Source organism: Leptosomus discolor, chromosome 24, assembly GCF_034619465.1.
Source record: "Leptosomus discolor isolate bLepDis1 chromosome 24, bLepDis1.hap2, whole genome shotgun sequence".
Lineage (NCBI taxonomy): Eukaryota > Metazoa > Chordata > Aves > Leptosomiformes > Leptosomidae > Leptosomus > Leptosomus discolor.
Genome location: NC_141414.1, coordinates 7,542,871 through 7,569,759, shown reverse-complemented (window position 1 = coordinate 7,569,759; position 26,889 = coordinate 7,542,871). Strand labels below are relative to the sequence as shown.

General features: G+C 64.8%; 3 protein-coding genes across 3 annotated transcripts; all 3 read right to left on the bottom strand.

Annotated features, from left to right (window-relative positions):
* Positions 1-493: 493 nt before the first annotated feature.
* CILP2 (cartilage intermediate layer protein 2) lies at positions 494-6,865 on the bottom strand. The gene is made up of 9 exons (XM_086477445.1): positions 6,805-6,865; positions 5,556-5,654; positions 4,929-5,201; positions 4,464-4,646; positions 3,896-4,054; positions 3,513-3,773; positions 3,252-3,360; positions 2,998-3,155; positions 494-2,886 (listed from the first exon to the last, which is right to left on the bottom strand). Exons 1-9 carry the CDS (start codon positions 6,863-6,865, stop codon positions 494-496), a joined length of 3,696 nt encoding a protein of 1,231 aa, XP_086333571.1.
* A 1,242-nt stretch (positions 6,866-8,107) lies between these two features.
* On the bottom strand, positions 8,108-14,516 carry YJEFN3 (YjeF N-terminal domain containing 3). Its single transcript, XM_086477616.1, has 6 exons — positions 14,470-14,516; positions 11,683-11,791; positions 9,895-10,005; positions 9,685-9,798; positions 9,031-9,181; positions 8,108-8,322 (listed from the first exon to the last, which is right to left on the bottom strand). Exons 1-6 carry the CDS (start codon positions 14,514-14,516, stop codon positions 8,108-8,110), a joined length of 747 nt encoding a protein of 248 aa, XP_086333742.1.
* Positions 14,517-15,372: 856 nt separating this feature from the next.
* Positions 15,373-16,715, bottom strand: NDUFA13 (NADH:ubiquinone oxidoreductase subunit A13). Its single transcript, XM_086477515.1, has 5 exons — positions 16,622-16,715; positions 16,412-16,490; positions 16,034-16,105; positions 15,846-15,915; positions 15,373-15,510 (listed from the first exon to the last, which is right to left on the bottom strand). Exons 1-5 carry the CDS (start codon positions 16,713-16,715, stop codon positions 15,391-15,393), a joined length of 435 nt encoding a protein of 144 aa, XP_086333641.1. The 3' UTR covers positions 15,373-15,390.
* Between the last annotated feature and the right edge of the window lie 10,174 nt (positions 16,716-26,889).

Here is a 26,889-nt window from a genome sequence, read left to right as displayed (position 1 = left end):
ACCCTTGGCCAGCACCGGCCCCAGCAGGGGCACACAGGAGCCCCGCCGCTGGGCACGGGGCAAAGCACCGGGCAGGGGTCCCCTCCCCATCCCAGCCCCTTCCCCTATTCGCTTCCACCCCCTCTTTTATTCTTTTTTATTTAAATAACCCCCGGGGGGGCCACGGCGCCGCTGCTGGCACCACCAGCACCGCGGTCCCCCGGGGCTCAGCACCAAGAGCTGCCCCGCACGGGGCTGGGGGCGAGGGCAGAGGTGGCACTGGGAGGGGGGGATGGGGACTGGTGAGGCCAGCGGGGGCTGCCCGCTGTCACCCCCCTCCTCACGTCCCAGTGGTCCCCTGCCCCGCTGTCCCCGGGGGGCACGGCAGGAGGGTCCCACGCCATGTGTGTGTGTCCCCCCCCTCGGTCGTTATAAATGACTGCGGGTAAAAGCGCCGGGGAAAGGGAGGGCAGAGCTGAGCCAGGGAGGGGGCACCGGGAGGGGGCCGTGGTGCTCACGGCTGCCCCCGGATCTGGCCCGTCCTCCGCCGGCTGCTGGGGGTCCGGCGAGTGGCCGTGGGGCCCGGGGCTCGGGCGCCGGAGGCGAAGTCCATCACCTCGGGGGGAGCCCGGCGCATCTCGCCGGCTCCCATCTCCCGCCGGATCTCGGCCAGCGCCTCGGCCGGGGCCGTCAGCAGGCGCTGGAAGAAGCTCTCCCGCCCCGCCGGCCGCTCCTGGCAGGTGAAGGTGACGGCCGTGCCCACGTCCGCCTTCATCTCCCGCGAGAAGCCGTCGGAGGTGCCGTCGAAGCAGCGGCCGATGGCGATCTCCTTGGCCAGCCGCGGGTTCTGGTCCGTCACCGTGTAGATGCCGTAGTTGTGACCCAACGGGTCGACCGGTGCCAGCATGGTGAAGGCGGCCGTGTGGTTGTTCTCTGCCACGGGGGGGTGACGGCTCAGGTACTCCCGGAGGAGGCTGTTGACGGCCGTGCGGCGGCAGCTGCCTTGGGGGACGATGGACACCAAGGTGCGATCCACCAGGCTCTGGTCGAAGAGCATCCCGCTGCACTTGAACTCCACGCAGGCGCCCGAGGTGTTCTCCAGCAGCATGTCCCGCACGCTACGGGTGTCGCGCAGCCCGTAGAGCTGCCCCCGGGTGCGGGGGTGGCTGCCCCCGACGTTACGGGACCTCACCATGTACTCCTGCGGCCCCTCGATCTGCACCTTGATGAAACAAGCCCTGAACTCCTGCGGATTGGGCCACCACGAGAGGTAGTCGCCGGTCCAAGAGGTCACGTCGCTCTCCTTGAAGGGCACCACATTGTACTCGTACTTGTCCACCTCCACGCGGTAGAAGCGGAGGTGGTTGGCGCTGACGGGCGCCTCCTCGCACTCCTCGAGGCTGCGGTAAGGGTAGATGGGCCCGTTGGTCTCGTCAACGTTGTTGGGGTCGGGCTTGGCCACGTTGATTTGGAAAGCCGTCTTCTTCAAGTTGGGGTCGTCGTGGTCCAACCGGCGGTAGCCCAGCTTGCCCAGGTAGGGCTGGGACACCCCAACGGCGTTGGGGTTGAGCTTGGGGCTGGAGGCCACGGCTTCCAGCTCCTCCCCACCCAGCGTGGCCGTGACGTACGCCGAGTAGGCGTCGGGGCGCTGGCCGTCGCAGAAAGCGGGGAGGCAGGCGCCGTTGGGACCCGTCACCACGCTGTCGAAGCGACCCCACGCCCGGGGGTTGGCGGGATAGCCGGGTTGGGGCTCCAGGTTGATGAGGCTGATGACCACCCCTTCCAGTTGCTCGTAGGGGTTGAACTTCTCATTGCTGTAAGCCCTGACCTTGACGAAGCAGCGGCGGTCCTCCGGCACGTCCAGGTTGAAGAGACGCCGCTCCCGGATCTCCAGGTTCCCCACCAGGAAGGTCCTCTCCTCCCTCTTCCCCCGGCTCCCCCCCACTGGCCGGAGGACCCCTTCCTCCTCCCACAAGCCAGTCTCGGGGTTCAAGGACCACAACTTCATCTTCTGCAGGTGCTCGGGCATCCAGACCTGCCCCGCGTCCATCCGCACCTCCACCGGCCCCGTCTGCAGCGCCGCGCCGCTCTCCCCTTCCCGAAAATCCACGGCGAACATGCCGTAGGTCCGCAGGGGGACGATCTCCCCCTCGGCGTTGGCGAAGCTGAGGTCGCTGGAGGCGGCGCTGGCCGTCGTCATGTCCCTGGGGTCGAGGAAGGTGACACTGGCTTTGACTGTGCCCTTGAAGACCTCCCCGGAGGGACGGAGGAAGGCGCCAGCGGGAAGGACGAGCTCCCCGACAGGCTCCCGGCCGCTCGCCTCCCCCAGCGGGATGGCGTTGCTCCGGCTGCCGTCCAGATCCACCGGCTCCTTCTTCCGCAGCATCTTGACCTCCTGGTAGATGGCACCGCCACGGTGGTTGAAGGGCAGGACCTTGACGGCGTCCACAAACCTCTGCTGCCGGTCCACGAAGCGAGCCACCAAGCGCTGCGTGTCCGGTGGCACCTCGATGGTGAAGGAGCCCTTGTAGCCGGTGAAGCCGACCTTCCTCCCGCCCAGGAAGATCTGCCCGAAGCGCAGGGGCTCGCCGGTGTCGGCCGCCGTCACCCGCCCCTGCACCAGGACGCGGGGCTGGGCGCAGGGTCCGCAACCGCACTCGGCCACCACCTTGATGGGCAGCCGGGAGCCGGCGCAGGGGATCTCCCGCGTCTCCATCCTCCGCACCCCGCAGCAGCGCCCCGCGTCCGCCCCGCACCCCGACCGGTCGGCGGGGCTGCCGGCGCACGGGACGGGCGGGCAGCGACCCACGTCGTAGGAGCGGGAGCCGGCGGCGTCCTGCGGGCACTCGCTGGGCAGCTCCACGAGGCTCGGCTCAGGCTCCGGCTTGCAGCTCTGCTGGCCCTGGGCTGGGAGAGACGGGGCGGGGGGGACACACAGCGGGTTAGGGGGACGCTCCCCGCCGCACCGCGCCCACCCTGGCGCGATGCCGCGGCTAACGAAGCCCGTCCCGTTCTCACCCAGCACCGTGAGCTGTGCCGGCGCCGATTTGATGGCGCCCGCCTCGGTGCTGGCTTTGCAGTGGTAGGTGCCAGCCTGCTCCGGCGCCAGCCCCCGCAGCACCAGGCGGCTGCCGTACCGGTGCACCTTCCTCTCCAGCAGCGTCCCGTTGTGGTACCTGCGGGGACGGGGACGGGCTCGGTGGGGACGTGGCCAGGGCTGCCTTTCCCCATTGTCCCCAGTCCCAGCTTCCCACCACCCAGCCCCCGCTCACCAGTAGTATTTCTTGGGCACGGGGGTGCCCGAGGCTTTGCAGCAGAAGGTCACCTCCTGCCCGGCCACCCGCACCTTCGCCTTGGGGTGCAGCACCATGTAGGGCTTCTCTGCAGGGGAGGAAAGGGGGCAGAGGGTGCAATGAGCTGCGGCTACCCACCCCCCCGGGATCGTTCCCCCGCCCCGCACCGTGCATCCTCCTTCGGGAAGGGTCTCTCGAGGGATGCAGGGCTCGGCTCCCGCCCCGCACCGCGATGCTCACCCAACCTCCGCAGCGTCACGTGCGCCACCGCCACGCCGGAGCCGTTGGAGACGACGGGCGCCAGCCCCGGGGCGAAGCCCTCGCGGTGGGCGCTGACGTTGGCCGCGGTGCCCTCGCACAGCCCCGCCGCGGCGAAGCGCCCGCGGGCATCGCTGCGGGCCAGCAGCACCGGCGGGCGGCCCTCCAGGTAGACGCGGGCGTCCGGCAGTGCCGCGCCACTGGCGGAGACGACGGTGCCCTGCAGCGTGTGCCCAGGGCAGGCTGCGGGGCGGCACGGCGCTCAGACCCCGTGGCTGCGGCCGGTGGCGGGGCCACGCCGGTTGTGGGGGGGGGGGGGGGGGGGGCACCGGGGAGGGGGTCCCCGCATCCCTGAGGGCTGGTACCTGGGCAGGGCGAGGGGGGACATTTCTGCACCTCGGTGGGGCGGCCGGGACACGGCACCTTCGTGGTGGTCTTGCAGCTCCGACGCCGCACGCGGGTCCCGGCGGTGCCGCAGCTGCGGGAACAGGGGCCCCAGGCGCCCCACTCCATCCACGCCGGCTCTGAGGGGGAGACACCGGGCAGGCTTCGGGCACCGTGCTCCCCCACCCAAGCCCCCAACCCAGGGTGGTCCCTCACCGCGGGGACACCAGGGAGTCCCCAACCGAGGAGGCTCCATCCAGCCGCCCGTGCCCAACAAGCCCCGGCTCACAACCCCCCCTGCCCCCCCCCCCCGCTATTTTAACCGTGGCCTCCGTTATTGCAATTAAGCTGACGATGCCCAAGCAGCAGCACCTTTGCCCGGGGAGCTGCCGCGTCGGCGCAGGGGCAGCCACCGCACGCCAACAGCCCCGTGGGACCCTCATGCCGCTGGCAGCGGGGGCCGGGAGAGGAGCCAGAGGGGGCCGGCACCGGGTGGCAAGCGGTGGCCAGGGGGCAAGTGGGTGCCACTGGGGGTGCCGGGGTCCCTACCTGGGCAGGGGCCGGCGCTGCACGGCCGGCGCTCCACGGCTTTGCCCTTGCACTTGACCTCCTTGAGCGCGGCCGCCAGCCGGGCGCTGACGCACCGGCGGGCGCGGGTTTGGGTGCCGCTGCTGCCGCAGGCGCTGCGGGAGCAGGGGCTCCAGGACGACCAGTGCGACCAGTAGATGTGGTCTGGGGGAAGACGCAGAGGCGTTAACGGGGGACCCGAAGCTCGCGCCCAGCTCCCCGGAGAGCGCGGCGCCCCCGGGGATGATGCCCAGCGTTGGGCACCCGAGCTGGAGGACGGGGAGGGGGCTCGGGTGCAGCTACAGCTCTGGTGGCACCCAGCAGCGGGGGCAGGGAGGGGTGACAAGCAAGGGGACAGCACAGCAATGAGTAGAGACGTACCCCCCCCCCCCCCCAATATGCCAGCGGGGTCCGGAGGGGCGGGATGCCGCGGGGACGGGCGCTCACCCAGCGGGCAGAGGAAGCGGATGTGGTAGTTGGAGCAGGTCTTGCCCTGCGGCTGCTCCTTGTTGACGCAGCGAAACCCCTTCTTGGGGCTGACGTGCACCACCTCGCCCACCTCCTCGGGCAGCTCCCACTCGGTGGTGCGGGCCTGGATGGCCACCGGGCGCTGGCAGACGCGCCCGCGGTAGTAGAAGCGAATGGCCTCCAGGCTCTCGTAGTCCCCGTCGCCGCCGGGGTGGTCGATGTTGAACCACGACGTCCACTCTGCTCCTCTGCCTGGGGTGGAGCAAGCCCTGAGCGTGCAGGTGTGGAGCAGCCCCGCCGGCCCCGAGCACCCCGGGGGGTGCCAACCGCGGCTGGGGACACCTCGGGGACATTGGGGGCTGAGCGGACAAAGGACGAGTGGAGGAAAGCCCGTGGGGATGGAGGGCACCGGGGGTGCCCCGTGGGAACCTCGCGGGGTGGACACCCCCGTCCCTGCCGCCACGGTCCCACGGGGACACCACCGTGGGTGGGGGGAGGTGGCACCTCCCAGGTTGGCAGCGACTTGTGCAACCCCTTTGGGGTGTCCCGGCTGCGGGTCCCCAGGGGGGGTGGTGTCCAGCGGGAGGGAGTTGGGGACAACCGTACCTGCCGTGTCCAGGTCGAGGTCTGCCAGGCTGGGGGCTGCTTTCCAGGGCTTCCCCGCCGCCCCACTCTTGCCCGGCTCCGAGTCATTCTCCAGGGGCTCTGGGGGGAGCACAGGGTGAGAGCACCCAGCACCGGGGCACCCTCTCCCCAGGGCACCCCACGGTGCCCAGCTGGTCCCTTGCCAAGCGGTGGGCGCCAAAGCAAAGCGCAGCCAGCGCTGGGACATGCCGTGACCCAGCAGGGATGGGGACCCCCCCACCCCCCCCACCCTGAGCCCCCACCAGCTCCCAGCTGCCCTGGGGTGAGCTCAGCCCCAGGGGTGCTGTGGGACAAGGTGACGAGCCAGGGCACCCACGCACCCCCCCCCTGTGCCAGGGCCACGGCACGATCCTGCCGTCACACCGAGCCCCAGCAGCCAAACTGGGAGGCAGCAGGAAACTGGGCTGCGAAACCACAGCCGGCAAGCTGGTCCCTTGTCACCCACAGGCACCGGGCAGGATGCGGCCAGACACCCAAAGCACACCCCTGTGCAGCCCGGACCACCGTGCGTACCCCACGGGCGTGCAATGGGGGTGCCCCGCGGGTGTGCAATGGGCACCATCCCTCCACCGGCAGCAATGCCGCGGCAGGGGGGACTCGGCCCTGCCACCTCCTGCCCCCTCCCCACGTGGCGGGCAGCTGGGGGGCAGCAGGGACCTGTTGCAGCCCCTGTTCTGCAGGTGGATGGATTTTGCCCCCGCACCAGGGACATTCCTGGCTCAGCCTCGCACGGACTCTGCCCTCAGCACCGGGGAGAGGGGGGCAAAAAGCCCCCCAAGGAGCAGCTGGGGTGGCCGAGCCAGCCGGGGCGTCCCACAGGTGCTCAGCCAGCCGGCACCGGAGCAGGCAGGACTGGCGGGGACGCGGCGCTGGGCACGTCCTCGTCCCTCTGGTGACATGACCCCGGGGAGGCCAAACCTGCCCTGAGCCTCGCCAACGCGTCCCCTCACCGGCAGGTACCGGAGGGACCATCCCCAGCCGTGACCGCCACGCTGGAGCACCTCTGACCCTGGCACACGTCTGGCTCCGGCACACCTCTGCCCTGGCACACCTCTGGCTCTGGCACACCTCTGGCAAACCCCCAGCCCCATCCCCACCCTACCCCCCATCACCACCTCCAGCCCCCCACCCCAGGAGGGCAGGGATGCCCACCGGCTGGCGGCACAGAGCGGGTCCCCGTGCCGCGGTGAGACGGCAGCCCAGGCCTTACCTGATGCCCCGGCACCGTGTAGGGTGGCGAGAGCCAGGATGGCCAGCGCCAGCTCCCCCATGGCTGCCCACGCGGCGGGCCCGCCGGCGACTGGGAGCGACTGGGAGCGCGGCGGCACCGCGGGGCTATATATGAGCGAGGCCTTTCCCGCTCGCGCCGGCAGACAGCAGCAGTCCTGGCACCCGCGGCCGTCGGCTCTGCCGGCGCTGGATGGGTGTCAAGAGGGAAGCGGGAAGGAGCCCTCCCCGGCGAGCCGGCCGCACGCTGCCGCTCGCCGCTCCAGCCCGGGAAACTTGAGGGTTTGTTTTTGCAAAGCTGCTAAAATTGGATGCGCTGGGGAATGCGGAGGGGAGGGAAGGGGGGGAAAAAAAAAAAAAGCAAAGCCGAGCGAGGCCGGTTTCGGCACTCCTGCGGTTGGGGTGGGGGGGTGCCAGCGCTCCCTTGGCACCTGCAGCACAGGAGGGGGGCTGGTGGGGCTGGGGGATGCCCGCGCCGTGACCCGGCTCACGTGGGTGTCCCGGAGCCGCCCGCGTCCCGAGGGTGAGCTGGAGCTGAGGCCGCGCAGAGCTCGGTGCACCCATGGCCCCGACTGCACCCCCGGGGGGCTGCAGGATGCAAAGTGCCCAGCGGGGCTGGCGTGTGATGGTGGGGTGGGGACACCCCCCAGGGTCACCCCCAAACTGCAGCCACCCGCGGTTGGGGACTGCAGCCCCTTCCCACAGCCCGGTGGGCAGAAATCCCGGTGCATTCCCTGCATTCCCCGAAACTCCGGCTGCACCGAGCTCCCCAGGGTGGGGGGAGGCAGCTCCCAGCACGGTGGCGGGGTCAGGAACACCCTCTCCACTGGGACAGGTGGGGACAGGCCCCAGCGGGGGCTCATCACTGCCCTCCCTGTTAATTAAACACCCCCCAGTGAGGGGGCTGCTCCGGGGGTGGGGGGGAGGGAAGGGGACCCTTGCCTGGTGCGTTCAAGGGTTTCAGGCTACAGGGGGGGGATGCGGCAGCATCGGGGACCCCACAGCCTCCCACGGGACCCTGGTGGCTGCCCACGTCCCCGCGGGATGGGTGACAGAGGAGGTCACACCGGGTCTGTCCCCAAAAGCAGGTCGGTGACAAGTTGGCGACAGGTCCCGGGGGGGTGGGGGTCGCACTGTGCGTGGGGCCAAGTCCCCCGATATGGTTGGGGTGTGAGGGCTGAGTCCTGGCGCAAACTCTCCCGGGAGGCCACCGTCCCCTCGCCCCGTGTCCCCAGCAGCCCCGTCCCCAGGCAGACACCGACCCTGGGGAAGAGCCACCCAGCGCTTTATTCCCGGGGGGCTCGCAGGGCCACCACGCACTCGGTGCCGGGGTACTCGGGTGGGTTGAGCTCAAACTTCTTCTGGACGTCGTAGGGGAGGAACCGCCCGGCCACGAAGTGCTGGCGGCCCAGGAAGCGGCGGGCGCACTGCTTGGGTGCCGACAGCGACACCAGGACATCGGGGCTGATCCCGCCGCTGCTCCCGGCCTCCACGTCCCACCCTGCGATGGCAAAAATAATTAAAAAAAGACAAAAAAGACCTGAGGGGAGGGTTCAGGGGGTGACCCCAGGGGACACGATGCTGCTGGCAGCTCCGGTGGAGGATGCTCTGGGGTGGTGGAGATGGGGAGGGCACAGGGAGGATGGAGGGGGGGGTGTGTGTGTGTCCCCCTCGCCGGCATCGCCGTCCTGCACGGCTCCGGCCGCATCCTGGCACGGTGCTGGGTTTTTCTTGGTGGGGATTCACCGGCGGCGGTGCCAAGGGCTCCTGTTTGCTCCTGCAGCAGCGGGGGCGGAGGGGGGGACACACACGGCCGCAGAGGGGGGGTGGGTGTGATGGCATTTCCAGGCCTGGCCACCAGACACCCGGGTGTTTTCAAATTACATCATGTCTCAGTTCAGGGAGTTTTGTTATTTATCGTGGATGCCCTGAACGCATCTGCGGGGAGCGGCCGCCAGCGCTGGCTCCCGGCGGGGATGCTGCCAGCCTGGGCTCGGTGGCGGGGGGGGGGGAGAATGGGGGGGGTGTCCCCAGGGATATCCCCACCCTGGGAGGGCACCACGACGAGCGGGGGGGGGGGCCTCCCGGGCCGCCCAAGGTGATGCTGTGATGGGCAGGGTGAGAAGCCTGGGGTGTGGGGAGCACCGCACTGTAGTGGAGGGGTGGGGGAATGTCCCATCCTGCCCGGGTGCTGAGCACGGTGCCGGACCTGAGGGCACGTCCAGGCTGACGATGGGGATGCGGATGTGCTTCAGCGTGGCCAGGATGGCGGCGCAGGGCTCCCTCCCCTCGCCCACCTCCGCCTCGGCTCCCAGCACGGCGTCCACCACGGCGTTGTAGGCGTCGTTGATCAGCTGAACCTGGGCACGGGGGCGGGGGGGGGGGGGGGACACGCAACGCGGGTGGGCGGCGGGTGAGGGGGTCCCCCAGCCACCCCCACCATGGGACAGGCACCCAGCCCCACGCGGGGATCCCGTCTTTCTGCATGAATAGACTCACCCAACAGCTACAGCCCAAAGAAATCCCCCCCCACCTTGCACCCCCTGAGCCGAGGCGGGGAGTGGGAAACGAGGGGCGTGATGGCGGGGCAGAGCCCGGCACACCGAGACGCGCGGCCCCGGCCAAGGCAACGCTTTCGGGTCACATTCCTCCCGCCGAGCCCGGCGCGTCCAACAACAACAGAGCTGGTGGCTGGCGGGGCCGCCGCAGCCGCCGCTGGATTTCATGGCATCCCCGGGCTCCCAGCAGAGTCGGGGGCGGGGAGCAGCAGGGGGAGGAAAGGAATGAAAAAAAAAAAGAGGAATAAACCCAACCACGTCAGCCGGTGAGCGCGGCGGTGGTGGCTACGGGGGGGGGGACTCACCTCGGTGGGGAGGTAGGAGAGGAAGGGGATGTCCATCTTCTCGCACTGCGTCGTGAAATCCCGATACAGGGGGTCCGGGGAGCGTTTGGGGTAGAAGATGGTGGGCTCATAGTCCTGCACGGTGGAGAGCGGGGATGGCACCGCTTGGGGATGAAGAAGAGGAGGAGGAGGAGGAGGAGGAGGAGGAGGGGGGGGGAGGAAGATACCTACAAAGATCCGCAGGTGCCGGGCGCACACCAGCCCGATGGCCCCGTTCTGCGCCGGGCCGCACACCACCAGCACCGTGGGCTGCTTCCGCGGCAGGGACGGCAGCGGGAAGGCCTGCCGAGAGGAGACGGGGACGCCGCGTCACCACCGAGCTCCGTCCTCCCGGGATGGCCCTGGGGATGGCCCCCGGCGCCGGGGAACGTGGCAGGGGGACCAGGGCTTGAGGGGCCGGTGGACCCGCGGTGGGGGGATGTGCTGCTGGGTGGGCGGCAAGGTGCGTGGTGGGATGGGGACGATGGCCAAGGTGGAACGGGACCGGCACCCACAGCAGGATGGGGCCCGTAGTGGGATGAGGATGATGCCCATGGTGGGATGCAGATGGTGCCCACGGTGGGATAAGGACAGTGCCCATGGTGGGATGAGGGTGATGCCCATGGTGGGATGAGGACGATGCCCATGGTGGGATGAGGACAGCGCCCATGGGGGGATGAGGACGGTGCCCATGGTGGGATGAGAACGGTGCCCATGGGGGGATGAGAACGATGCCCACGGTGGGATGAGGACGGTGCCCATGGTGGGATGAGGACGGTGCCCACGGGAGGATGAGGACGGTGCCCAGGACAGGGACGGTGCCCGCAGCAGGACAGGGCTCCCCGCCAGCCTGCAGGGAGGCGGCCGCGCGCTCCGCATACCAGCCGCCTGCAGAGGGAGGCTCTGTTTATCCCTTGACAGATTTTTTCCTGCTCACGGAACCTGGCTCCTGGTCCCGTCCAACCACCGGAGACCCGAGCGGCACGGCCTGCTCGCAGCCACCGGGACAACGCTGCGCTTGCCTGGCCCTGGCCCTGCCCCAGCGCCGGCCACGCTGCCAACTGCCCTGGGGCTCCCGGGGACGTGCTGGGAGGGGACGATGCTGGGGACCCTGGTTGGGCGGGGGGATGCCCAAGCTGGGGTCCTTGGATGCTCTCCCTGGCTCAGCGCCACGATGAAGAGGAGGATGCTCAGCCCCGTGAGGAGGATGCTCAGCCCCGCTCTCCCCAGCTGGCGGCGGAGCCAGGGATGCTGCGACACGGGGGTCCCTGGAGGGCGGGGGGCAGCCCCACGCCGTGGTACCAGGACCAGCCCCGAGGTAACCCCAGGATCCAGAGAGGCTCCAACAGCCAAACATTCCCCTCCTCAGGCAACTGCTCTGCCCCCAGCGAAGGGGGGGTGCGGGGGGGGCAGAGCACGGTCCAGGCACCTCCGACGGAAAAGCTGAGCCGGGCGGGCGCGGAGCTCACAAAGCTGCCCTTGACGCTCGCCCGCGCTGCCCAGGGCCCGGCTGCTGCCTCCTCCTCTTCCTCGCATCCAGCACGAGCACTGAGGGCTCCCAGCACCAGCAGAGCAGTGCCAGGGCCTGGGGAGCCCCTGGGATCCCCCCAGCACCCTCCTCCTCCTCCCCGTGCATGGCAAGGGCCAACACCCTTGGGCTGAGCATCCCCGCTCCCGAGGACGCCGTAACCCACAGCCCCGGGTGAGCCCGGTTCCCCCCAAGGGGGACAATGAAGGGGGGCAAAAAGAACCCACCCAGGGAGAGGCTGCAGCCCCAGCACGGCCAGAGCATTGCTGCCCACGGGGGTCTGCCATGAACCCTGGCTGTCCCCTGTCCCCATGCCTCGGCCCGGGACAGGAGCGTGACCACAGCCGGGGCTGGGAAAGGCCACGCAGGGGGGCAGGAGGAGGGTGGGCAAGCAGCCGGCAGTGAAGCCCCCAGCCCCAGCGAGGTGTCCCAGGCCCCGCTGGCCACCTCACCTTGGTCACAGCCATGGCACAGGCGTGTCCCCAGATCTCGATCAGCTGCTGCCGCCCGAACCGGTAATCCTCCAGCAGCTCCTTCTCGATGGCCTCCGCCTCCGCCTTGCTGCGGGGGGGAGCAGACAGCAGTGAGGACAATGACGCCCTCCCCACCGTCAGCACCGAGCCCCCCAGCACCCCACTCTGTCCCCAGGGTGCGGGGCAGGGGATGCTCAGGGGCACCGGGCGAGCGGGCTGGGGGCTTGCAAGGCTCAGGGTGGGCACAGCCAGCGGCTCAGGGCTGGGGACGTGCACGGGCAGCACATTTGGAGGCCCAGCAGCGCGGGGTGGGGGCTGTATTTCGTGCAAGGCACGACCCTGGCAGCATCCCCGGGCTCGTGGGGATCGGGGCTGTTATATAAAAGCGAACAATGCTGCGGTTGTTCCTTCGCTGCCGAGCCCAGAAGTTGGCAGAGCCGGGGAGCCTCCAAATTGGACAATAATTGCTCACATCTGTTGGCTCACCTGCGCCGCGGATGGGAACAGCGTGTGCCGGATCCGGCGTGTCGGGTTGTGGAAGGAGGGGGGGGGACGGTGAAATCTGGCCCCCGGGAGAGGCTGGAGTTGGGATCCCGGCAGCCCCATGGGGGAAACTGGGGGGGGGTGCTCCAGCCGTGCTCTGGTTTTGAGGGTGCACATTCACACCTTGCTCGGTCCCAGCCACACGGAGGGGACCCGCCGGCCCCCCGCGATGTGCAGGAACAGTGCGGTGCTACTGGCCCCAGGAGCTGGAGGGGTTACGGGGCTGCAGTCCTGCCGGGTTCCTGGCTATGGGGTGGCCCCACACCATCCAGGCTGACCCCACAGACCAGCCATGTCCCCTGGTGGCCTGGCAGACCCCAGAGAGCCCCCTGATCCCCAGCCATCCTAGCTGCCCCCCCCTCCCACCATCCCCTGGCTGTCCTGACAAACCCCATGGACCTGCCATGCCCTGGTCACTCTGGCAGATCCCATAAACCCTACGGAACCCCATCCCCTGGCAGTGCCGACAGATCCCGTTGACTCCACATCGTCTGGCTGACCCCATAGACACCCCCCCACCCCACTCCCTGCAGACCCCACAGGCCCCCAGTGCCCTGGCCATCCTGTCAGACCCCCAGAAAAACCTAATCCTGCCCCATCTCCTTCATCCTATTCCATCGCACCACATCCTATCCCATCTCACTCATCCCATCCCGTCCCATCCCCTCTCATCCCATCCCGTCCCCAATCCTTTGGTGCCCTCTAGTGAGTCCCAGCCCGGCCCCAGCCCCACAGCAGGGTCCCAGTGAGCAAATAAGGGGGAAAAGGGGCCAAATCCAGCCCCCAGTGCCCCCTCCCGTGCCAGCGCAGCTGTGTTGTCGGTCACCCAACAAAAGGCACGTTTCGGCTCTCACAAAGTTCCCCGCGTCTGCTCCAGGGGAGAACATCGCCCGTCATCGCTGCTGGCAGGGAAACCTGGGCCTCGGCCCGGGGTTGGCTCCTGCTGGCCTGGCATTGTCCCCAGGGAGGGGGGGACACACGTCATGGGCCTCCCTGGGTCCTGGCTCGCTGTCCACCCGGGGAGCAGCATCCCCCCCCCCCCAAATGCTCTGGGGTGCACGTTCCCTACCAGCCCTCCCCGCTCGCCCCGGGCTTTGCTGTGAGGGCCCGGGGGATGTGGCCGGGGGGGGTGTGAAATGCTGCTCCTGTCCCCTGCGCGGGGGTAGACACCCCTCGGAGCCCAGGGGAGACCCAGCAAAGCCCAGTCGGACCCAGTTCAACCCAGTTACTGGTTCCTCCCAGAGGGGATGGTGGATGGCCAGGATGGGGCAGAGACCTTACGGGGAGCAGGAGGGAGAGGAGCCAACAGACGAGGGGCTCTAGAGCATCCCCCTGGTGTCCCCTCCCAGCCCCAGGGGCACCCCGGGCTCCATCCCGGCTCCGTGTGTGTGTGTGTCCCCTGCATCCCTGCTCCGTATCCCAACTCCGCATCCCACCTTCGTCCCGTCTCCATCCCCATTGCTCATCCCTCCCCGGCACAGCTCAGCTGCGGGATCCCCCCCCCACCCCTCCGCCCACGCCGGGGTGCAAGCGGGGGGACACCAGAGGCACCAGCCCTGGCCAGGACGGGGTGTCCCGTCCCGTCCCGTCCCCCACCAGCGGGTCACCCCCACTCCGCTCCCTGCGCTGGGGACGCGTCTGCCGGTGACATCCCTGCCGCAGCCATGGAGACCCGGGATGCAGTTGCTCTGGCAACCGAGGCTATTTGGGTACCAGCCCCCCCCCCCCCCCCCCGTGTCATCCCCCCCACCGCCCCCACGGCTCGGGGGTGCGAGAAGCCGGCGTGGGATTGCCCCGGGGGACCGACTAGCCCGGGGGGGGGGACACGCGTGGCGACAGCGCGGGGGCAGCCCTGTCCCTGCCCGGAGGAGCCCGGGAGCATCAGAGGGGGCTGGAACCCACCCGACGGGGTGGGGGGGGTGTGTGTCCCGGGGCAGCGGAGGGTCCCGCTCCACCACCGAGGCGGCGGGAGCCTTCAGCAACGCCCCCCGGGGTCCCCACCACGTCCCGCGGGGACCCAGCAGCGGCCACGTCCCGGCGGACAGCGGGGACCAGCGCAGGGTGAGGCGGGGGGCGGCGGCGGGTGGGTGCGGGGGTGTCCCGGCGGCGAACCGCGGGTGCGGGCGCACGGGCGCGGCGGGACCCCAGTACCCCCCCTCCCCCGGGAACCCGGTTTCTCCCAACGTGTGTGTGTGTGTGGGGGGGGGGTGGTCCCGGGCTCACCTGAGGTACCGGGGCGGCTGCCGGCCGGGGCCGGGCGCGGAGCTCATGGCGGGCGGCGGGACGGGGCAGCGGCGGAGCCCTGCGGGAGCGGCGGTGGCGGCGCGGACCCCCCCAGTGCTTCACGGTGCCGCCCGGGGGAGGCGGCTCTGGCTGCCCCCGCCCTTCCCCCCATCCTCCTCCTCCTCCTCCTCCTCCTCCCCGGGCTCGCCCCTCCGTCGGGAGCATCGCCCCGGCACCACCACCCCCCCACCCCCCGCCCGGAGCGGCGCTGCCCAGTGGGCGGCAGAAATCGCGCCTGTGACCCCTCCCCCGGCCCGCAGGCAGCTGCCCGCCCCCCCCGCAGCGACCCCCGGCAGCACCTGCCCTCCTCCGAGTAACGGGAACACGATAAAGACCCAAAACTAGCCTTTTTCCAGACCCCCCCCCCCCCCCCCCCGCGGAAGCCGCGTCTGTAGCATCGGCGAGGGCAGGGCGAGCGGAGAGCCCGCAGGGTCGCCCCCCCCGCCCCCCGCCCCCCTGCCAGACCCCAACCGTGACACTGAGGGACGAGTCCCCGCTGCAGGGGACAGCCAGGGCCGGCAGTGGGGGTATCCGTTCCCTCCAGAGCACTTTTCGGCAGCTGGAGCTCAGCCCAGCTCAGCCCCGCAGCAACCGGCCGCCTCTCGCAGCCCACCCCCCGCTCCCACCGCCCCGATCCGGGACCCCCAGGAGCAGGGAAGAGCCGCGGGCGCCCCGGCGGCAGCAGAGTTCCCCCCTGGAGGACACGGATACAGGAACACGCACGACACCGTGTCCGGGTCCGTGAGGTTTTAATGACAGGCATGGGAACGGGCGGCCCCCGGCAGCCCCCGGGGAGGGCGGCAGCGGCCCGGGAAGCACCGGGCCAGGCCCGGGAAGCGCCGTGCCGGGCCGGGCTGGGCCTCAGACGTAGTACTGCAGCCCGAACTTCTGGTTGTCCAGCTCGCTGGTGGGGCGCAGGTAGTAGAGCTCGTCCGGCGTCGGGGGGACCCAGCGGTTGGTGTGGAACACGGACTCGCCCACCTGGGGGAGAGAAAAGCGCTGGGGGGACTGGGGGACACACGGGTGCAGCCCCTCGGGGTGCCAGCGTCCCGTCGCCCCCCACCCCGAAGCCCCAATGGGGGGAGGAACGAGCTCTACCCCTCAGCACAGCCCCCCTCCCCCCGGTTCCTGGGGGGCTTCGACAGGGGGTTTCTGAGCTTTCTAAGAGACGCGGCCCCAAACCCAGCGCGGGGGGGGCGGGGCTGGTTCCTGCAGCGGGGATCACCGAGGGGCAGCCCCCGGCCCAGTGTCGTGTCCACCCCCGCCCCAGCTCCCCCCCCCGTCCCCGCTCCCCCCCTCCCCGGCCCATCACAAACCTTCCAGCCGGGAACGTCCTTCATGATTTTGGCCTCCTCGTCCAGGTTCTGCCGCATCAAGCGGAGGGTTCTGCGAGGGAGGGGAAGGCTGAGCCCGGAGCTGGGGGACACACACACACACCCCCCCCACGACCCCCGGCGGGGCCGCCCCCTCGAATCCCGCCGCCCCCCCCCCCCCCCCCCAGTACCTGCGGTCCGACTCCGCCTGCAGCAGCGGCATCAGGGCGATCCGCGCCTCCAGCTCCTCGATGAGCAGCCGCCTGCGCGGGGACAAGGGCGGGCAGAGCTCAGCGGGGCACCGGGAGGGGAGCGGGGATGAGAGGGAGCGGGGGGGGGGGGGGGAAACAAATCCCGGGCAGCGAACCGGAGCGCAGACCCGGGGACGAGGGGGCCAGAACCGGCGCGGGGGAGAGCGGGGGTACCCGGGGAGGGGACGCGGAGGAGGTGGGGGGGGAAGGAGCGGATCGCGGGTGGGTGAAACGGGAGAACCGGGGAGGGGGGGGGGGGGCGGGGCGGGCGGAGCGCCCCGGGGGAGGGACCGGCGGGAGCCCCGGGGGTGGCGGCACCTGCGCTCCCGGTTCCACTTGATGAGGGTGTAGTAGCCCAGCAAGAGGCTGCCGACGCCGAGCGCGAAGAGGCTGTAACCTGCGGGGGGGGGCGCGGAGCGGGTGAGGGGCGGCACCGGAGGCACCGGAGCACCGGGGGCGGCCCGGGCCGGGCCTCCCCCACGGAACCGCCCGGGCCCGGCCCGGCCCCGCTCCCCGGCCGCCGCCCACCTGAGAGGCCGCGGCGCGGGAGGTGCCGCTTGTAGTCGATGGGCCCGTACCCGCCCGGCGGGGCCATGTCCTGCTTCACCTTCGGCGCCGCCATCCCGGCGGCCGCGCCCGACGTCACTTCCGCCGCGCTCCCAGGAAGCGCTCCGCGGCGGCGGGGGGGCATCCCCCGGCCGCGCCTTAAAGGGGCAATGCAAGCGGTGGGGCCCACCCCGCCAGTCCCGGTACGGCTCGGGGGGGGGGGGGGGGGGGGCGGGGGGAGCCCGGTGGGAGGACCGGGAGGCGGCTGCGGCCCCGGGGTGTCGCCGAGCACCCGGGCAGGGGGTGAGAGCGGGGGTACCCGCTGCGGTCCCTGCACGGATCCTGCACCCGGGGGTGCTCAGCCCCCTCCGTGCACGGCCGGTACCGGGGTAGGGCTCCTGAACACCCCCCCGTGCACGCCCGCATCGGTGCGTGCACCCCCCTGTGCACGCCCGGTCCTGGTGCACACCCCACACCACACACCCCCCCCCCCCGGGGACAAAACCCCCGGCGGGTTCGGCCGGGCGGGGCGGCTGCGGGTGCAGGAGCTACGGGGAGGGAGTGGGTGGGCGACGAAGGGTGGGGGGCACCCGCTGGCAGGTGCGTGCACCACAAAGCAGGCACCCAGCAGCGAGCGTGCACCCCCCAGCGAGCGTGCACCCGCTTGCAAACGTGCACCAAAAAGCGTGCACCCACGGGCAAGTGTGCACCAAGACCGCAGCCACGCTGAAGCGTGCACCAGCAAGTGTGCAGCACAGAATGTGCAAGCGTGCACCCACCAGTGTGCACCCACCAGTGTGCACCCACCAGCAAGTGTGCAGCACAGAATGTGCAAGCGTGCACCCACCAGTGTGCACCCACCAGTGTGCACCCACCAGCAAGCGTGCAGCACAGAATGTGCAAGAGTGCACCCACGAGTGTGCACCCATGAGTGTGCACCCACCAGTGTGCACCCACCAGCCAGGGTGCAGCACAGACGTGCAAGCATGCACCCACGAGTGTGCACCCACCAGCAAGCGTGCAGCACAGAATGTGCAAGTGTGCACCCACGAGTGTGCACCCACCAGCCAGCGTGCAGCACAGAACGTGCAAGCGTGCACCCAAAATCCTGCTCACGCTGGAGCGTGCACCCATCGGTGAACAGGCCCCGGGCAGCGCCCCACCCCCAGCCCCTCGCACCCCAACCCCCAGCTCTGCTCCGCACCCCCCCAGCCCAAAGGCCCCCGCAGCTCCCAGCCAGCACCCACCGTTTCACCGGCAACCCCAGCCCCGGGGGTCCCGGCTGTGGCCCCGCACCACGGGGCAGGAGCAGGGTGAGGACCCCCACAGCCCCCCGCACCCCCCGGGCTGGTTTTTCCCTGCGCCCACCAGCCCCGTAAGCCCCTGGGGACGCCTCAGATCAAGGTCACTCTTGTCTTAAGCTCTAATCGGGGCCGTAATCCCTCGGCTGTCGCGGGGACTTAATAACTTTGCAGATGGCGCGGCCAAGGCCGCCGGGCAGGCGCCCGCCGGGGTGCTGGGTGGGGGGACAGGGCACCCCGGGGAGGGGGGACACACTTGGGCCAAGCCCTGTGGGCAGCACCTCCCTGCTTCCTCCAGCGCCTTTGTGCCCCCGGACACCCGTGGGAGCCACGGGATGGGGCAGGATCGCTGCTTCCCGGCCCAAATCCTGCCCGTGGATGCTGCGGCCGGGGGCTGCGGTGCTGGGTCTGGCAGGGCGAGGGGGACGGGGAGGACACGGGGAAGGGCGAGCCCAGGGATGCCCGTGGTCCTCCTGGGATGCGCTGGTGGAGAGGGAAAGGTTCCTGCTCCTCGCCCCATCCTGAGCGACCTCGTGGGTCCATTAGCGCCGAGCCGGGGGCTTCCTCCGCGGCCACTGTGGCTCCTCCAGCCTTTACAGGAGACTCAGCTTTCCCGGTACCAAATCATTCCATCGCCACCAAATTTGCAGGAGAACCAAGCTGGGGGGGGAGGGATGAGCTGCCACCCCACAAGCCACTCGCTGGCTCTGGGCCTCATCCTCCCGCCCCCACTTTTGGCAGAGCCAGGAGTTAAACCCGACGGTGCCCCCCGGTTCTCACCGGCATCCCCCAGGGAAGCGCATCCAGAGGGGGGGAACACGGGTGTTCTCTCCCCATCCAAGCGCTTTCCCGGTGGATGTCCCTGGAATAACCTTCGGACACAGCAGCAAACCCAGGTCTCCAGCAGCTTCTTGGCCCATCGAGGAACCAAACCCACCCGCTCGTTCCCTTGCTGTTGGTTCTTGGAGCACGGAGCCCAGCCAGGGCACAGCCAAACCTCAGCCCCCCTCTGCTGCCACGGTTCGAGCTGCAGCTTCCCCGGGGCGGGGGAGATTCCCGCTCCCCAACCACGTTCCCACGCCGGGAGCCGTTTCTCCACTTTCCGTGGGGTCCCTTCCTCGCCTCCATGGGCCCCGTGGTTGGGCACCGAGCTCTGGCTCCCCCAGAACTCTGAGGTTTTTCCCTTTGAGGATGCTCCAACGCAGAGGCTGCACCCCCAGGGGGGGCCACCCCTGCGGCGGCTGCTCCCCACCATGCCTGGGCCGATGGAAACCTCCCGCTCCCTTTGTTTTACCGGCTCTGAGAAGCTGGAAAGGCACCGGTGGCTCATGATTAAGCCCACGGAGCTAATGAGCCAGGAAAATGAAGGTGTGGAGGGGGTGGGGAGGCAGCACAGGGTTGTTTTTTTTTGGCGGGGGAAGATGCCATGCGAGTGGGAAATCACCAAGGGCACGGCTTGGACCGGCTCTGGACTCTTGTGGATCCTCCAGCCCCACCACACGCACCAGGGAAAGGCTGGAGAAAACCCCCAAAGGCCGGGGCTTATGATTCAGGAGGTGAATTAAAGACACCAGACGAGGGGAAAGGGAAGAGGAAGAAATTCAGCCTCGTTTCCCAGCAGACAGGGGTTTGTCTCTGGGTTCGCAGCGCTCAGTGCTTACCTGGGGATTTTTCTGCTGGCAAATTATCCCAACGAAGCCGGCGTGACTTTGGCAGGACACCTACGCGCGGTCCCCCATCCAGCCTGGCTGTGCGGGGAGGGGAGGGAGAAGAAAAGCAGGAGAGATCATCGGTCAGCTCATTTATAAAGAGACCCCCCCCCCCCATCCCTGAGCAGCCCCAAGCCCCCAGCTCCCTTCCACCTCCGAAAACACGCTTCTGCATTTCACTCCGAGCGGCTCGGGTGGCTTTGCCGGACCCTGAGAGGAGTCGGTCCTTTCTCTGCAGGACGAGGGACACGGGGAAGAGCACCCGAGGGCTGACGTGCCGAGCGCTCTCCTGCTCCTAAAAGCCAGAATTGCTGCAGAAAGGAAACAAACAGAAGTTTGGGGTTTCAGAAGTCGCTGCTTCACAGCTTGGGTTGTCTGACAAATTGCCTTTGTGATAAATAACCTTTATCCTTATTCGAATACTTGTTATTAAGGCAATTAATAATGCTTTTGCTAAGCAATAGCTCGATATTCCCGTCCGATTCGCCTGGAGGGAGACGGCTGGGCTGGTTCCAGCATCCACTCGCCCACCCGCCCCCTGCCCTGAACCGCACGGGCCCGTTCGGTCCCGTCTGGGCTGGTGTAAGAGTCGGTCCGACAACGGCATCGTCTCAGCCTTGACACCAGGGATGAGGGCAGCGAGGTGCCCCCAAAGTGAGGGGAACATCTTGGCGTTGAGTCTGCAGGGGCCTGCCTGGAAGCAGTTGCTGATCCGGGGAACGGAATGCCGGGCTTGCGAGGTCCTTGTGCCCCGGATGGAGCAAGGACGGAGCTGAGCAACTCGTTCATCTGGCAGGGAACAGCAGAAGGATGAGAGCGCTGGTATCTGCTCCTCCCTTCTGGAAAACCTTGAGAGGGGAGAGAACAGCCGAAGGAGGGAGCCTTGCGGGGGCAAGAGGGCTCTGTTCTGGCTAAGGAGTGCCGTGTCGCTCTCCGGTGCCAGGGATGAGCCTGGGAAACGTTATCCAGAAGGATCGATCGGCACCGATGGAGCCAAGAAGAAGTGGAGATACAGAGGAGGAGCAAGGGCTGCTGCTGGGCATAAAAAGGGGCTCCTCAGCACCCAAACTTGGGAAGCTTTCCTCATCAAGGGTCACGACGATCGTTAGGACCGGCGGGACGCTGCCTGGACCTGGGACCACAGGGACACCTTGGACCCGCGGTGGCAGCGATCGATCTCTGTCCTCTTGTCACTTGATCTCCCCTTTCCTTTCACCCTCTTTACCCGTCACACGCCGCTTTACGGGCCAACAACGAAGCTTCACCGCCTGACTGAAGCGAACCCCTTTGGCGCCGTTCGCCTTCATTTCGCGCTTCGAGATCACAGCGAAGGAACCGCCACGAGGCCGCGGGGCAGACCGCGACAGACGGCCTAACACCCGTCCGCCGCCTCATTTCCCCATCGCTGCCAAAATCCAGAGAGGGGAGCGGGGAACCGACAGGAAAACCAGCTTTTTAATATTTTATCTGTGTTTAAAAGGGTTTTTACGCATCTCTCCCTGGTACACCTTAAACCTCCCGCGGCTGCGGTGATGAAGAGGGGCTCCCTCCTTCATCATTTATAATTTAACAGCAAAGAAGGTATTTAAAGAGCCAAACTTTCCCTCCTTTGGCTCGATGACAGGCTAAGCTCTGCTCTTCTCCCTGGCTGAGGAGAGCACACGGAGGCGCAGGACACGACGCAGCAGCTCCCACATTCCCAGGCGAGGGGAGACCCCGCAGCGGCTCCGAAGAGGGGCACATGGAGGAGCTGATGCAATCCCGCCCCGCTCTTACACCGCCGCCGCAGCACGCCACCGCTTTTGGGGCCGGGCCAAGTATTTGTAAGATCAAAAGGAACCTTGAAGGCTCTTTGCTCCCGAGGGGATCCCCTCGGCGGGGAGCAGAGCTGGGGGTTCAGAGCGGGTCAGGCCGTGGGGCAGCCCCGAGGAGGGCTGGCTCTTCTGTAGCTGATGGGAAACGGGGATAAAATCGGTTGTGGGCAGGACTGCGGCGGTTATCGGGGGCAACTCGAATCCTCCCGGCTCTGCTACGGCTCTGGAGGTGATGAAGGGCGTCCTCCTCCTCCTCCCAAGGGGCTCAGCCCCTGCCCGGGCTGCTGGGAGCAGCAGAGATATGATTTCCAGGGGCTGCATTTCCTAACTGGCAGCCCCTAAAGTGGAAGTTTTTCCGGGTGGAGCGTAGCGGGTTTAACCCTTCAGATGCCAGCGATACCTAAATCAGCACCACAGAAGTCTCTCCAGGCCTTTCGGGATGCCGGGCTGGGGCACAGGACCTCTCTGCAACGTTCAATGTTCCAGCTGCCCCCCGGAACCTACCAGGCTCAGATCTCGCCCTCTTCTACCACTTTAATCCACAGTAGCTCGACGGTTTTGGTACCAAAATAGCCCAGCACGAATAGCTTGCACTTCAGCAGTTCTGCATAAAAAGACTCGATAAGAGCCTTCAGCAGCACAGCAATTAACCAGCTTTGAGGAGAACGAAACAGCTTGAATAAAACCGGCTCCTGAACTTGCATATTCAGAAATCTAGGTATTTTTCCAATTCTAGAAGGTCAAAAGCAGCTTGTAAAGGAACCAAAAAAACCCCCATCCCCCTGGCTCCTGAGGAGGGTCAAATGTTTCAACCACCGGTGAACACCGAGTTCAGGGCAAAGCTGACCCAGTCGCACCCAGCAGAGCTCTGCCCGTAAAACAAAGCTTCCCTCGCAGGGAAGGGGCTCTGCCCCTCGCTGCAACCTCCTCCTCGCTGCTCCAACCTGTAGGACGCTCCTCCCATCGCCTCAGCTCTCCGAAACCGGGTCTTAGGACGCCAAAAGGAGTTGTTGCTGCCTTCACCCAGAGCAAACCGCTCCTCCTCCTCAGCGATATCAGGCAGCGGCTCAGCCCGCGGCAGGGGACCCCGGCTGGCAAGGGCGAGCAGAGCGTTCCAGGCAGGATGAGGCCGGGATGCTCGATGAGGGTCGGGGGGTTTCCAGCTTTGCCCAGGGACGAGCAGGTAAGCGTCACAGACAGACAAACGCCCAGGGCTTGATCCGGCACATGCACGAACCCCCAGTTACCGCTGTGGTCTCGCCCTTGGCGATACAACGCGCACACGCACGTGGAAACCCGGGCTGAAAATACACATTTTTTTTTTCCCTCCCTTCAAGCTGAGCTTCACTCGAGAGCAGGAACCACGTCCCTTCTTCCCTCTCTCCTCCCAAACCAGTGGCTGTTGGCAAAGCCGCGTTTCTTCGCCTTGTGGCAGCTCACCGTGAGCCAAAAGACCGGGCACAGCTTCGGGGAACCACCAGCTCGAGGAGGGACTCGCTACGTGCCGTGTCTGCAGCACTGCCCAGGCTGCCGAGCGATGCTCCACGGCTGCTTTTATCCAGAATTTTGGCCAAAAATACTCTGGCAACGTTCTTGTTCCGAGTTTGCGATCCAAATCTCCCCTTTCGCCTCCCAGAGGGTAGCGACCCACCAGCTTCCTGGGTCATCCTGGAGTATTTAAATAAACTTACAAATGTATTCAAGAATTTCAGGAGGTTTGAATTTCTAGCGATGGAACTGCAGAGCGACCGCATCCGCAGCTCTCCAGCTCCCAGGGCGACGCAGGCAGAACGCAGCAGCTGGTTTTGTCTTCTCCAGGTTATTTGGGAGGTCAAGTTCTTGCGGCAGCAAGGGATAAAGCCGAAGGGTAACGAGGGGCAGAGCAGCAATTCCAGGGCGAGGAGAAGGGCTGAAGAGGCGTTTGTGTCTCGTTTCTGCCGGGAGAACGTGCCCCATCCCCATCCAGAGCCGGCATCAGTGGGGACGTTTAATCCCTTTGTGGCTTTTCATTTCAATCCATGAAATTCCACATCGGTTTTGTCTTCTCCTTCCTTTCCCGGGAGCTCACCACAGTGGCTTTTCGGGGAAGAAACGGTGCCCTTGCCAGAGGAAAGGAGCGGACCACGACCTCGTCTCGAGCGACCTCACCGATAGGCGCGCGGTGCTGAGCGAGGTGGATCGCCAAAGCGCCAGACTCGAAAGAAGAGGCAGACCCAAGGGTTTGTCCATTGGTTTATTGTCATTCAAATACTTAAAATCCCTCACAAAACAAGATACAGTTACCGATTTCAGATTCTTCCGCCCTTGAGACGATCAGGTTTTAGTGGGAATTTTTTTTTTTTTTTTAATTTTTGTTTTATTATCAAAGATTTAGAGTCACAATAAATACCAGTGACAAAAACAGACCCTGCGCTGGCGTAACGTTCCTCTGTTACACTCCTTTGTTAGAGGATTATAAATTTTTTTCTTTTTTTTTTTTTAAAAAAAAAAAGCACAACGCAAGTTATTTCATTAAATGCAATAAACAGCGTAACTCTGCCTTAAGCAGCCAAACACTGCTGCGGTTCCTTGAGGTCTTTCTGCACTATATATATATTTTTATATATTTTTAAAAAAAAAAAAAAAAAAGCGCCTTCTGTGCCCCCCTCCCCTTCCAAAAGGAGAAATTGAGAAATGAGCCAAATAGGGTTTCTGACGAGGCCCGCCCAAGCCTGCTCTGCTCTGCTCACTTCTGCAGCCCAGGCCCCCCTTTTCCATTCTGAACTGTACTTTGGTAAAACTTTCTTTCTTTTTAATTTTGGTTGTTTTTTTTTTTCCCCCTTAGTAAGCAAAAAAATGCGACAACTACATCTGAGGATTCAGAGGTAAATGAACGGTTCCCTAAAACAACAAGAAAAACATCTACGGGAAATAATCAACCCCAAACTATCTCAGATTTAAGATTAACCAAGAGTCTTCCTCACTGTTACAGCTGGAATGCCACGTACAGGAACCCCCAGAGCACAAAACCGGGCAAAATCACCCTTTACAGGAACTGGAAACGCTGCCCAAGCCGACTGCGCCACACAACCGAAAGGTTCAACCAGGCCGACTGTCGCGTTTCTGAGCGCAGCACCGCGACCTCGGCGACGCTGGGAAATCAAACGGGTAATAAATTAGGTTATAAAAAGCTGGAAAATTAAAAAAAAAAACCCAACAAACCAAAAAACCACACAGCTCCCAAATTGCAACACGGGTTTCAAATGAAAATCCGGGGTTTATTTCACAAGTTGCTAAAATCTAAGTACAATAGTCATTTTCATTATTACTGTATTATAAAATCTTGTAGTCGCAACGTCTCAAAGAAAGGTTATATGGCTTGCGAGAACCAACGCTGCTCTAACCCTCTCCCCAGGAGAGGGGGGAAGCAAGCAGCATCTGAGCAATGTCAAACCAGCTCATGCAGCAGTTTGCAGCGAAGCAGTGGAGGGTCGGGGAAACGGGACACGGCGCCGGGTGCTCCAGCTGAACGACGGCGATGGACAGGCCAGGCCGCCGAGCAGCACGTCCAGTCTCTTGTGCCGAGGGGAGCTCTACGTGAAATGGGTTTGTTTCCAGGAGAGGGCCGATGAGGCGACTTTCGGGCAGCTCTGCGGCAGAACTAATAGCCCTTGCGGAGGCAGGAACCCCAAACACGACAGCGGGAGAAATAAACCAAAGCTTTGTCCTCAAACGCGTGTCTAACCCCCTCCTCCACCACGCCCAAACAAGTCAACCTTTAGGGCGTCACATCGTTATGTGAATATTCCGTCTAATTGAGCTTTTCTCTCTCTCTCTCTCTCTGTTGGTTTTTTAGGTTTCTTTTTTTCTGCAAGAAGGGGAACAGGAACATACAGATGGGGAGGAGGCGATTTGGAAAGACCGTAGCGAGTGTTTTAAGGACCATCTAAACCCAGCGCGGTACCTTAACTGGCCCAGTTCAGTGTTACCCCACTGAAAACGCAGTTTTGACTACAAAGGAAGAAGCAATTCCGGCATTTAACACGTGTGAACCGCTTCAGGCTTTTCCTGGTGCCTTTACCTATAACTTTGCAGAAACACATAACGCAATAAATATATCCTCTAAGTTACCTGCAACACTCCAAGAACCACAGATTAAAAACGATGTCAAAACTGGTTGGAATCCCGACAGCCTAACACCCACGTAGCATTTTCTGTTCACTTACAAAACCTTCGACACAATTCTACCCCAACGGGTACGACAGTAGCTGTGGGGTTTTGTTCCACACCGAACGAGAACAGGTTGCAGTCTAGCATCGCTGAGGGAGCGACGCTTGCAAGACAAGTATGTGCAGACTCGTTTCTATCCTCAGTTCCAAATCTTAAAATAAGTCTTCTCAATTATTTTAAGGCTTATTTTAAGTCTCCCTCGAAATTCAAATTTACAAGCTGCTGTGCCGAACTGGCGGTACCCAACAAGGTTTTGACATAGCTTTTAAAACAGGCAAGTTTCACACTTCTGCCCCTCTTTCCATTACCCTTTCCTCCAGCAGCAGCCGAAGCTGAAGCCAGCCCCACACTGGAAAGAAACTGTGAAGTTGTCCAGGCTTCCCCAAAAAGGCATTTGGATTTTAGTACGAGAAGTTTTGCTCGTTCTTTCTAAACAAATGCACTCTTCCCAGGTGATTCAACAGTGCTAGACATTTGCATCAGTGATGAGATAACGCAGGCAATTTGTCAGAGGAAAAAAAAAAAAAAAATCCCAAAAAAACTCCACACAGGTAAGGAACTGAAACTTTTTCATAATATTTCCAAGTGCAAAAATAAAATGCACTCAATTTCTCTCTCCACATCTCCCAATCCAAAATATCTTGGAATGAAAAGAAAAATCAAAAACTCAAACCAATTCCTCTCATCCCCATTTAGCTCTTAATATACATTTGTAAAACAAACAAAAAACAAAGTCAAATTGAAATTCTAGGGCTTTATACAGCAACAAATACCATTTTGCAAAACTAGGTTTTCTATACTACTGAACAGTTTTCAAAGTATCTAAATACTGATATTCACACAACAGAAGAGGGGCTAAAATGAACGAGTTTTCTTTCTCACTATGCAATGGTTAGATCTGAAGGGGGACAACCCCAGACAGTTATTGGTTTGAAGTTAGATCTAACAGCAACTGCTAAGAAAATAGATTCAGCATAGACTGAATAGTAACCCCTCCCCCCTTTTCTTTTATATATAGATATATAGATATATATATATAATTTTGCAAATAATTCTTATCAGCACTACTTCCAGTACTGATATGCAACGTAAGTAGTAAGGCAAGTATTTCTGCCACTTGAATTCAACTTCAATTTGGGAGAAGCGCAGGGAAGAAGGAGGGAAGATGATGAGAAGGAAAAAAAAAAAAAAAAAAACCAAACCAAACCAAAACTGGA